Genomic DNA, 12,470 nt, shown 5'->3' with positions numbered 1-12,470 from the left:
AGAACTTTATATTATTTTAAAATGGTCAACTTGATAAACAGAAAACTCATTATTTTCATATGGTAGCTATAATGAAGAAAACAAGCTTAATTACCTAAATATTATTTGACAGAAACTGCCAGTTTCTGCAATGAAGGAGTATTTGTAGATTTTACCATGGTCCTTAATCAAGATTTATTATCATTTTAAGATTAAGGGAATCTAAGAAAACAAAGTTTCCTAAAACAATACAAAGTGTCCCACAGTCTGTCGTCATAAAGCACATATGATAAGCTAAAAGAAATCCATACTTACATGATTGCAGTCTGAAGAAATTTCATTTTCAGGCTAGAAAGAAAAAAAGAAATAATGTTTAAAACAAAAAAATAAAATAAAAAATTTCTCAAGTTTTCAAATACAATTTTCAAATTCAAAATAAACTTCAATACAAGAAATCTGAATAGTCAATTGAATATGTTTCTTCAACATATTCATAGCATCATATACACTGTTTAGGCTGCTGGAGAGAAATGAACCAGAAAGATACATAGCGAACCCCTATCTCTCACCGTGCACAAAACTCAACTCAAAATGGATCAAGGACCTTGAAATCAGACCAGAGACCCTGCATATTATAGAAGAAAAAGTAGGTCCAAATCTTCAACATGTCAGCTTAGGATCAGATTTCCTCAACAGGACTCCCATAGCACAAGAAATAAAAGCAAGAATCAATAACTGGGATCGAGTCAAACTAAATAGCTCTCTCTCGGCAAAGGAAACTATCAGCAATGTGAAGAGTGAGCCTACAGAGTGGGAGAAAATCTTTGCCACTCATACTTCAGATAGAGCACTAATTTCCAGAATATATAAAGAACTCAAAAAACTCTACACCAAGAATACAAATAACCCAATCAACAAATGAGCTAAGGAAATGAACAGATACTTCACAGAAGAAGATGTACAAGCAATCAACAGATATATGAAAAAATGTTCAACATTTCTAGTAATAAGAGAAATGCAAATCAAAACTACACTAAGATTCCATTTCACCCGGCTTAGAATGGCGATTATCAAGAATACAAGCAACAACAGGTGTTGGCCAGGATGTGGGGAAAAAGGTACACTCATACACTGCTGGTGGGGCTGCAAATTAGTGCAGCCACTCTGGAAAGCAGTGTAGAGATTCCTTAGAAAACCTAGAATGGAACCACCATTTGACCCAGCTATCCCACTCCTCGGCCTATACCCAAAGGACTTAAAATCAGCATACTACAGAGATGCAGCCACATCCATGTTCATAGCTGCTCAATTCACAATAGCCAGATTGTGGAACCAACCTAGATGTCCTTCAATTGATGAATGAATAAAGAAACTGTGGTATATATATACAATGGAATATTACTCAGCTATAAAGAATAATAAAATTATGGCATTTGCAGGCAAATGGATGAAATTGGAGAATATCATCCTAAGTGAGATAAGCCAATCTAAAAAATCCAAAGGACGAATGATCTCCCTGATCAGTGGATGATGACACAGTGGGGGGTGGTAAGGAGGTAAGAATGGAGGAAAGAGGAACTGTATAGAGGGAAAAGAGGGGTGGCTGGGGTGGGGGGAAGGAAAAAAATAACAGAATGAATCAAACACTATTATCCTATGTAAAAGTATGACTACACAAATGGTATGCCTTTACTTCATGTACAGAGAAACAGTATGTATCCCATTTATGTACAATAAAAATAAATTTAAAAAAAAAGATATGTAGGAGGCATAATCCCTTTCTAATCAATTGTACATTCTGGAAATGGGGAAAATGGAGAAAAATATCCTAAAGCAATAGCAACAAAAGGACCTTTTCTTTTATATGATACTTTCCAATTTTAAGAGGATCAGGCACACAGGGCACAGTGGGGCAACCCTTGTAATCCAAGCCACTTGGGAGCCTGGGGCAGGATAATCACAAATTCAAGGTCAGCCTCAGCAATTTAGTGAGCCCCTGTCTGAAAAAATAAAAAGGGCTGGGAATGTAGCTCAGTGGTAGAGCACTACTAGGTTAAAAAAATAAAAATAAAAAAAGTCAGGCAGGCATAACACACAGATACAATGTATCTTTTTTCCTTTGGGGGTGGGGTGGGGTCCTGGGGATCAAACTCAGGGGCACCTGACCACTGATCTACATCCCCAGCCCTATGTTGCATTTTATTTAGAGACAGGGTCTCACTAAGTTGCTTAGCAAGCTCGCTTTTGTTGAGGCTGGCTTTGAACTCCCAATCCTCCTGTCTCAGCCTCCCAAGTCACTGGGATTACAGGGGTGTGCCACCAAGCCTGGTTACATTTGCTTTTTAAAGCTAGGTACAGGTAATGGGTAAAATGAACTTTTAATTCTATGAAGAAAGAAAAGGTGGAATGGAGTGTCTGGGGATGAGGCTCAGTGTAGAGCCTTGCCTAGCATGTGTGAGGCCCTGGGTTCAATCCCCAGTCAGTAAGGGATGGGGGGACCTAGGTTTTGCCTGATTTTGCATAGCTCTGCAATACATATTTCTTTTCGTTTTCTTGTTCAGACCTTTCAAGGAGGTAACAACTGTAATAAAACAAACCGGTAACAAAACGCTATTTACCTTGAATTTCTATGGTTTTCCAACCTATCCAAACTTGATCAAATGAAGTGAACAGTATGAACTTTCTGTGAAATATTACCAATTTTGGCTATTAGCAGTGCCATTTTCAAAATATGAAAGAATAGATACTTTAATGCCTTTCTGAGTCTCAGAAATCGGCCTCCACACACTGACCCAGCTTAACTTTCCTTTCCACTTCAATCTGAAGTGCTTACTTAAACCTGGCTCCTTATGGGGCCATCTTGAAAGCAATTCAGAGCACTGGAGAATCTTTAAAATGATGTCATGCTGGTGGCACACACTGTATTCCAGCAGTTCAGGATGCTGAGGCAGGAGGATCCCAAGTTAAAAGCCAGTCTCAGCAACTTAGTGAGACCCTCTCTCAATAAAAAATAAAGGGCTGGGGTTGTGGCTCAGTGGGTTCAATCACTGGTACCAAACAAATAAGCACCTTGTATAGACTTGATTAGCTTTAGTCCAAGAAGAAAAACAGCATGGAAAATAAAATCCAGAATTACCAAAATAGAATAAAGCTGAAGATTTTTTTTTCTTTTGCTAAAAATTAATGAAATTTTATTATGGGGTGATTCCAAGAAATGAATCAACACAAGTATATAATCAATTTATCCTAAATTGCCATAGGTATTGCTGCAGGATACAAATATTTTATGTAAGTCTCTGATCTTAGGTAGTTTACAATCCAGTTGTATAGATTAAAGAGTGAAATTAAACAATTAAGCAAGTGTAAGAAACTGGGGAAGGCCCAAAGAATTAGAACAGTGGCCAGGAAGGACTGGAATGATTCCTCCAAAGAGGAGGAAGTTACATGATCCCCTAGGGCTCAAGAAGAAAAGAAGAAAGCTACTAGGAAAAAAAAAAAAAAAAGAAGAAGAAGAAGAAAAGAAACAAAGAGGAAAGAAAAGAAAAAAGCTCAGCCTTTAATTACCTTTTAATGTATTTTTCAACATGTGATATATTGAAATTAAAAAACAAAAACAAAACAAAAAAAAACCACTGAAATCCTTATCAGTTTCAGAATCCTCCCTGGACCCCACCCTTCAAATTAGAGGCAAAATGCTGGCTCCTAGCCTGTGGACTGAGCCATGCCACATCATCAGCTGCTCTTCACCATTCTGGAGACAGAAATATGTCTTTTTACATCAAGTGTTTCCTCACTGAAAAGAAAACTGTTTTCTCAGAATAGAAAACTGAGAAGAAAATTTTATGAAACACATCAATAAAGAAAGAGCCAGGTGCAGTAATATATGCCTATACAGAACATTCTACATTTTCATCAACTGAAGTTGAAATAACCCTCAGAGGAACACAAAAGAATAAATTCCTTTTTCTATGCACCGGGTATTAAATTAAGTGACAGATTTGTTTTTCAAATAATCTGGAAGAAAACAAACAAAAATGCAACAGTAGGCACACTTTTATGGCCTTGCCATCTGAATTCAGGCAGCAACAACCTGACGCCTCCTCATGAGTAGGAATACTCTACTGCAGTAGTAAGTAAATTCTTCTGCGAGTTTATTCATTTAGAACCCAGTAAACTCCCAATCACATGAACAATTCATTTAGTAACTTGATCCAAAGCCCGCTCCCCAAAGCACATGAGCATAATGTAATTGCCATCTAATCAGATAAACCCTATCTTTTAGTCTTGGAAAATTTTCCCTGAGCAAGTCTAAAGGGAATCTTAATCCTCAATCAGATTCATAAATGATTCCCTCTTAGTGCCTCATCTGGCTCCATCAGAATATATTTTTCTTATTTGTACCCAGGGATAACAGCTGAATATTATTTTTCCAAGGAGGGCAGTGATTGACACAGGTTTTAAGCCTTCCAACAATGCTGATTCATTAAAGAGCTGTGCTTTTGTATGAAGCTTCAATATTCACTGATCTTAAAAAAAATAAAAAAAGTACTATACAAGTCCAATGGGGATTTTTTTTATTTTTAAGTATGAAATACAAATGTTGGCTCTAGTAAATGAGTGTTTCAGGAGTAAAAACGTGAGTCCACACCTAACCATCTAAAAACCAGTTGAATGTGTGTGTACTGAGGAGGGCAACAGGTGATATTTTCAAGAAGGAAGAAAGCACCACAAACCCCAGGAGAAGGACAACAGAAAGGACATGAGGGAATGTTGCGTGGAGAGGACACACCTGAGATGAGCCCTATGGGGGGTTGTGGTCTGGTTGTGCAGAGCAGAACATGGGGTGAGGGAGGGGTTGGAAAAGCACATTCTGAACAGAAGGCAGAGACTTCAGTGAGAAAGGGAACCCTAAGGTGACCATTCTTAGGTTTATTTATTTGGCATCTCCTAATATGTGGTGGGATAACTACTAGGTTTTATTAGAAATCCCAGCATTGGTGCAATAATGGTTTCCCACAGTCCAAATGAATATGTTATTCTGAGCACAGTGTGGTGGGTTTAATATACTTTTATTACTTGTGTGCTTCCCAAGTGGGTGATGGGAATAATAATACAGCTGGTAAATATTATACAGTTAATCACTTCTATAGGAATATACTGAGTTTTTAAAGGGGTAAAAGATAGACAAGATCCCTAGAAACAAATTAGGGCTAATTTATCCCTGGTTCTTGGACAGTCTCACATACAAAACATGTGGTGAGATCATAGATTTATTTTTCCTGTATCTTCAAAATGAAAACAAATTTTCTTTTGATTCTAATAAGGTAAAAGAGTATGGGTATATTGCCTTGGGAATTAATAGAAAGGCTTGCGTTGCACACTTACTTACAGATACAAATACTGGCAGGACATTAACAAATAAAAGAAAAGGGAGGGGTGGACCAAGACAGAAAACTCTAAATATACTTAAACTGACCAATGGAAATACTAAAAATTAATATGATTTATCAATCTTGTCCAGAGCAGGGAATGAAACATACTTAAGAAGGATACAGTAATTTAGTTATTGAACAAAAACTGCATCATTACATTATTACACATATAATGGTTTTTATGAATTTATAAACATAAAATATAAATAAGCCAGGCATAACTGGTATGCCTTTAATCTAGCTACTTGGAAGGTTGAGGCAGAATGATCACAAATTTGAGGCCAGCTTGGGCAACTTGGCAAGACCCTGTTTCAAACAAAAATAAAAAGAGGGTTGGGGGCACAGCGCAGTGGTAGAGCACTTGCCTAACATGTGCAAGGGTCTGGGATGGATCCCTAGTACGGCAACCAAAAAAAAAAAAAAAACAATTACAGCTTTGCCAGGACTCTCTGCCCGCTTTCTTCATTGTGAATGAATGCACTACTCTGGGACCACATCACTCTCACAGAGCTTATTGTCAGAAGCTTTCTCTTCCCACCACTCATTTTTCCTTCTGAGGAAATGACTTCGAATCTGCAACACTCTTTGGTGCTGGTGATGATGATTTTTACCTGACTTATGGGGGAAGGAAACAGAGTCACTTTACCAAATGCTTGGTCAGATTCCACTTTTGTGTTAAAAGGAATCTTGGGCAGATCTACCAACTTGGCTCCCAGTCAGGAAAGGCACACAGCTGTAAAGGAATAAAAGGTCTGTCTGCACAGTTCAGTTGCCTAAAGTCAGTCAGTCATAGGGTCCCCGTTACAGGAGTGGCACAGATAGCATTATCACTTGTTCTGAAGTGGCTAACATTTACAAAGCAAAAAGGCCACTCTTCTGAACTGTGAGGCAGTAACCAGGACTGCAACAACTGTGCTTCTACTACCAAAATGCAGTATCAAAATTCTAGAACAGATAATTCTGCTGTACCAACCTTGTGAAGTTATTACAGAGCATCATGAGAAAAGCTGTGTAAAAAGCTTTAGGAATTATAGACTTTACAAATATATCAGTGGCCTTTTATTCTCAGCATAAAACTTAACATCAAAAGTACCACTAAAGATAAAAAGCAAAATTACTACTATCCAGAAAGCCATATTTCACAATGCAAATAAGAATCCAAAATATATAATATACATATTTGACTGTATGTGTATAGATTATCTTTGAAAGTATACACAAATGGATTTATGTTCACTATATATCTTTTATACTTTTAAAATTTTGTACCTTGTGCCAAAAATAAAATAAAATAAAATAAAATAAAATAAAAGCAATTTGATACACACAGACACCTCTGAAAATATTCAGAATACATCTTCATGGTTGGAAAATCAAGAGAGTTTAATGATACTCTCTGTATTATTTTTCAATTTGTTGTTTTTAATTATACAAGACAGTAGAATGTATTTTGACATATTATACATATATATAAAGTAAAACTTGCCATTCTTGTAGTTGTACATGATATAGAGTAACACAGGTCATGTATTCATAAATGAACACAGGACAGTCTCTGTATTTTTTGTTTCATTCCTTTCTACTGTCTATTTTAAAGGGAGGTGGTGGGGAGGAAACATGGGATATCTATATCCTCCAGGATATGGCAAATAGCAATCTGGTTCTCTCAGCGTCCTAAACTGGTAGTTCGGCACTAAGAAAACTACATTAACCATTGATGTCCAGTTTTGCCAGGATGGCCAACTTTTATGTGGGAGTTTAAAATAGAAGGTGAAAACAAAATTCTTTGAAGTGCCTTATATAATTTATGAACAGAAAATCAATTTTGATATGCTATCTCTTTATTTATTTGCCCTCTCAGATGATCTGGGACAGCTGAATGTAGTTACAAATTTGTCAAAGCAGTAGCCACTATAGTTGAATGCAAAGCACAAAACTGGTCTACAATTTAAAAAAACATTTTCAAATATCTAACATGTCTACACCCAACTACAGTACTTCTATTCTATAATTCTGAAAGGTTAAAACCAAAAAAGGCATATATAATTATAAAATGCAAAAACAAAGTCATGAAATAAATACACTTTTTCATGTCCCATACCCAAGTTCCTAAAAATACCACAATTCACCCATACCGACTAGAGGCAACTGCATTACTACTAGGCAAGAGCAAACAGGCTGAAGGAGCCAATAGAATGTGCAGATTTCTTTTGATATAACCCAGTTCAAATCACTGGTGCTTCTAAGAGAACAGCTTTGGCTCTGGGACTGGCCTTCTGTTTAAAGACAGCATAGTACATTACTATATAATTCTGAAATATACATAGCTCAAAGGAGTCTCAGGCTACCAGGTGTGGTGGTGCACACCTGTAATCCCAGAAACTTGGGAGACTAAGGCAGGAAGATCACAAATTCAAAGCCAGTCTCAGTAACTGAGTGAGGTCCTAAACAACTCAGCAAGAACCTGTCTCAAAATAAAAATATAAAAATAAGGGCTGTAGGGATGTGTAGCTCAGTGGTAAAGTGCCCCGGGTTAAATCCCCAGTACCAAAAATCAATCAAACAAACAAACAAATAAAAATTGTAAAATTGAATCTTCTGGGTTTTACAAACATTAAGCATAAAATCTAATAAAATCTTTAAAAGGTCTCCACATTTCTTCTTGCTTAAATAACACCATTCCACAGTTGGTAGAAAAAGGGCACTACTAATTAAACATCAATAATCACCACTATATCAAACTACCATTGATGAAATGACAGAAATTAATGCATAATTTGGGAAATACTGATAAGTTAATGCAAACATTAATAAAGATATATTCTTCTATAAGACTTCTCTATAACCTCCAGAACACATTTTGGGCCTCCTAAAGTGGTCATTTTCTATTAAAAAATTAATTGACTTTTAAACCAAAGTACAAAGTATCAAAGACCAGAAGAATCCTTTTGATGGTACTTCAGCTGAGCCAAAGATCTGGATCAAATTTGACTATTCCAGATACTAGCTGTGTGAGCCAGGACAAATTATTTAACTTTTGTAAGCCTAAATATCCTTACCTACAAATGGAATGAGAATGTTTGCTTCATATGTAGACTTATGTGAAGCAAAATATGAAACTCACCTACCACAATTAATCAGTATGTAACAAATACCATCTAGTTGTAATACTTATTCAATGCTTCCAAAAGAGTGTTAATTTTGCACTGCCTGATTCCAAAGTAAGTCAATCTCAAAAATAAAAAAAAATAAACAGGAATAAGTTTATAAGATATATAGGGTTGTGGAATAGCTCAGGGTTTGCCCAGGATGCACAAGGCTCTGGTTTCCATACCTAGAAACATACACACAAAATAAATATATAAAAATAAAATGCTTATAAGATGTATAAATTCTAAGCTATAGGAATGCAACTTCAGTTTAAATTAGTTACTTTAGGATAAATTAGAAAAAGGGATAAATTAATTTAGAAAATTATGGTAGGAAAAAAAAAATCTTACCCTAATGGGAAGACTGCTCTTTAAATCACTCCACTATATTGGGTTTTTGGTTTTGGGGTTTTTTTGTTTTATTGGGTTTTCTGCTGGTACTAGGGTTTGAACCAAGTGGTGCTTTACCACTATGCTGTTATTCCTTTCCCTTTTTATTTTTTTGAGACAGAGTCTTACTAAATTGTCAAGGCTAGGCTAGGCACATGTGATCCAAGCAACTCAGAAGGCTGAAGTAGTAGTATCCCAAGTTTGAGGCCAGTCTCAGCAATTTAGTAAGACCCTGTCTCAAAAAAAATAAAAAGGCTGGAGATGCAGATGAATGTAAGTAAGTGCCTCTGGGTTCAATCCCTAGCATCTAAATAAATAAATAAATCACCTGACAGCCTATGAACAGGTGGTACAAAACAGTGCAAAAGGAGGTTCAGAGCTATACCACAATTGCTATACAGGCTCACGCACTACAATGGTATTTAAAATTTTCACCATCACAATTATTATTCTTCAGAAGAATACTGAGAAATCTAATGTGTAAGACACAGGTTTTAATTTTAAGGCCTTTGAAATTTTCATCTACACCAGAAAGAAGAAATCTGGGATAATTTTGATCTATTAGCAAGTTGATGCAGTTTGAAAAAGATGGTGAATGCACTGATCCTTTTTCCAAAAAGGCTTAAAATTAAACAAATTATCTCAACACCCATAACTTTCCCAATTATTCAACTGACACCAAAATTTTCCCAATTTTCAGAACAAAGAAATTGTGCACGTAGGATGCCGACTTCCAGGTTCAAAACAGTCTCTTATTAGTTCATTTTGAGGCCACTAAAAGTTCTGATATTTTTCTGGTTTCATTGTATTCCCTGGCCTCCAAGGAGGTGGTAGCATCTCAATTACAAACAAAAATAGCTGGGTGTGGTGGTGCACACCTGTAATTTCAGCAGTTCAGGAGGCTGAGGCAGGAGGATTGTGAGTTCAAGGCCAGTTTAGTAAGGCCCTAAGTAACCCAGCAGGGGATGTGGCTCAGTGATTGAGTGCCCCTGGATTCAATTCCCAGTACCATTAAAAAAAAAAAAAAATCCTACAAATGTAGGTGACCTGTTCAACATTTTTCTTCTTTTACTAATAGCTTATTTAATATAATTATACATCCTTTCAGAAAAACCAAATGAGAGGGATGAAGAGCAGATTCTTTTTCCAAAGGTGGCTAATCATATTTCCTTTAATTTAAGATTAAGCAGATCTAGCTTACATAAGTAATTGCCACCAAAACAGATCAGACACAAGGGTCTTGCATCTGTGTACCATCTTGGCAATACAGTTAATGTCTGACAAAATTCAAAAATTTTTTTCATATTCATCTTGCTATATTTCTTTTATATTAGAGAAAGCAACTCCCTGCATGATATTATAAAACTGTTAATTCCAACTTCTATTCTACCAGTTAACCTGTGCTATAATTTGGGAGAATCATTAATCCCATTCTCAACCATGAGAATGCTCTGCACATTTTTTCAAACTTTTCTCCAGAAAAATTATGAGCCATCCCTTCCAAAGTCCTCCGACAACTCTGGTAGAATAATTAACAAATCATAACAGTTTACATACGTGAAAAATACCCATTTCCAAATAAAGGATCTTTTCAATTGTCTGATACCAAAAGTGATACTTTTTGGGAGGAAGGGTACCAGGACTGAACTCAGGGGTACTCGACCACTGAGCCACATCTCCAGTCCTATTGTGTATTTTAGTTAGAGACAGGGTCTCACTGAGTTGCTTAGCACCTTGCTTTTGCTGAGTGTGGCTTTGAAGGAGTGTGATCCTCCTGCCTCAGCCTCCCAAGTCACTGGGATGACAGGCAAGCCACTGGGCCAAAAAGTGATGTTCTTGCGATGTGAACTATTCATTTAATCCACTGGTGATGGCTTAAACTTGCATTTTTAGAACAGAATAATAATTAATTCAGAAAGAAAAATCCAAAATTTTAAAGCCAATATTTAGTATGTTTCTGAATGAGAACCTGACTTAGAGTAAGTCTTTTAGCTGTTCCCTTCTAAAAACATCTGCTACAGATATATACCAAGATAATAAGTATTTTGAAGTCAAGCACAGTGGAATTCCAGCTACTCAGGAGGATGCAGTAGGAGGATTTCAAGTTCAAGGCCAGCCTGCACAACTTAGCAAGACCTTGTCTCAAAAATAAAAATAAGGAACTGGGATATAGCTCAGTGGTAAAGTGTGCCAGGACTCAATGCCCAGTACCCAGAAAAAAAGAGAGAAAAATCAAATCTACCCAGTTCTGGCAGTGCAACCATGTCACCCAACAGGCAAATACACAATTTTGCTGCCACAAATTCAGTTTCCAACTATATCTATCTTAGGATTCTTCCTGAAACTATCAGGATTCTAACAAAATAAATTCTTGGTTGATCACAAAACCTCCTGTAGTACCTGGCAGAACTTTTTTTCTTAAGGTAATAGTTCTGACACTTAAGAAAGTTCCTGGGAGGGAGTAATCTCAGCTTGGCCTACCACCATACTAGGTACATAATGGTATTACAAAAATATTTATATTTTGTTGATGGAAATTCTATCTGCCTCTTAGGCTTCCGAAAGCAAACTGTCAGTTTCTGGGGTCAAGGCTAGCATAAATAGCTTCTCCCAATTGTCTTCCTTTGTGGTCTATTTTTAAGGTCTTTCAACCTCAATTCTCTAACATATCCCCAAACCAAGAATAAACCTGGGTCTGGGGGTGCTGCTCAATGGTAGAGCCCTGGCCTAGCATGCCTGAGGCACTGGTTTTGATCCCCAGTACAGCAAAAACAACAAGAGCAAACAAAATCACGTTGAGAAAAAACAAAAAGCCGTGAGATAGATTCAAGCTGGACAGAACAGAATTTGTTAAATAAGGATTCAAAGAGCATTTTTAAATTAATAATGTTGTTATCAGAAAATTAAAGACACTGTTTTTTGCTTTTTTCGAGGGAAAAGCACTAGGATGAGGAGGTTGTCATGAAGTCTGCTCCTACAGTTCCTCTGTACACTTTTAAAGAAATTCATCACCATTATTTTTTAAATATTTTTTAGTTGTTAATGGACTTTTATTTTATTTATTTATTTTTATGTGGCGCTGAGGATGAAACCCAGTGCCTCACACACGCTACACAAGCGCTCTACCACCGAGCTACAACCCCAGCCCCTCATTACCATTGTTTATTTAAATCCAATTCCCCCAGAAGAAATTGCTCTACCTTGTAATGAAACTTTCAGAAATAACCAAAAAATAAAACTATGCACATAAATACCAACAGATTATCTTTCAGAGGACAGAGGGAGAACTTCTAAATGAAGTTATAAATCTAACTATTATATGAGGACAGCTTTAACTCCTTATATGGCCAGCCCCCTGGCCACAGGCAAGTGCCGTGGCACACACCTATAATTTTAGAGACTCTTGGAGGTTGAGGCAGGAGCATTCCAAGTCTCAGGCCGGCCTCAGCAACTTAGTGAGGCCCTAAGTAAACAATTTAGCGAGACCCTGTCTCAATTTTACAAATATAAAGGCTTGGAA

The 12,470-nt window shown here is 36.7% G+C and overlaps 1 protein-coding gene and 1 long non-coding RNA gene across 2 annotated transcripts in view; one reads left to right on the top strand and one right to left on the bottom strand.

The window, feature by feature from the left end:
* The window catches only part of GLG1 (golgi glycoprotein 1), a 114,215-nt gene that overhangs the window by 52,750 nt on the left and 48,995 nt on the right, over positions 1–12,470 (bottom strand). Inside the window, exon 2 of the mRNA XM_079119648.1 lies at positions 295–327. Coding sequence (XP_078975774.1) covers positions 295–327 — 33 coding nt within the window. The remainder of the gene's footprint in view (positions 1–294; positions 328–12,470) is intronic.
* LOC306649059 overlaps positions 1–12,470 on the top strand; it is a 208,030-nt gene that overhangs the window by 174,828 nt on the left and 20,732 nt on the right. The window lies entirely within an intron of this gene.

This window comes from Sciurus vulgaris (assembly GCF_902686455.1).
Source record: "Sciurus vulgaris genome assembly, chromosome: 17".
Lineage (NCBI taxonomy): Eukaryota > Metazoa > Chordata > Mammalia > Rodentia > Sciuridae > Sciurus > Sciurus vulgaris.
This window is presented reverse-complemented; position numbering and strand designations above follow the sequence as displayed.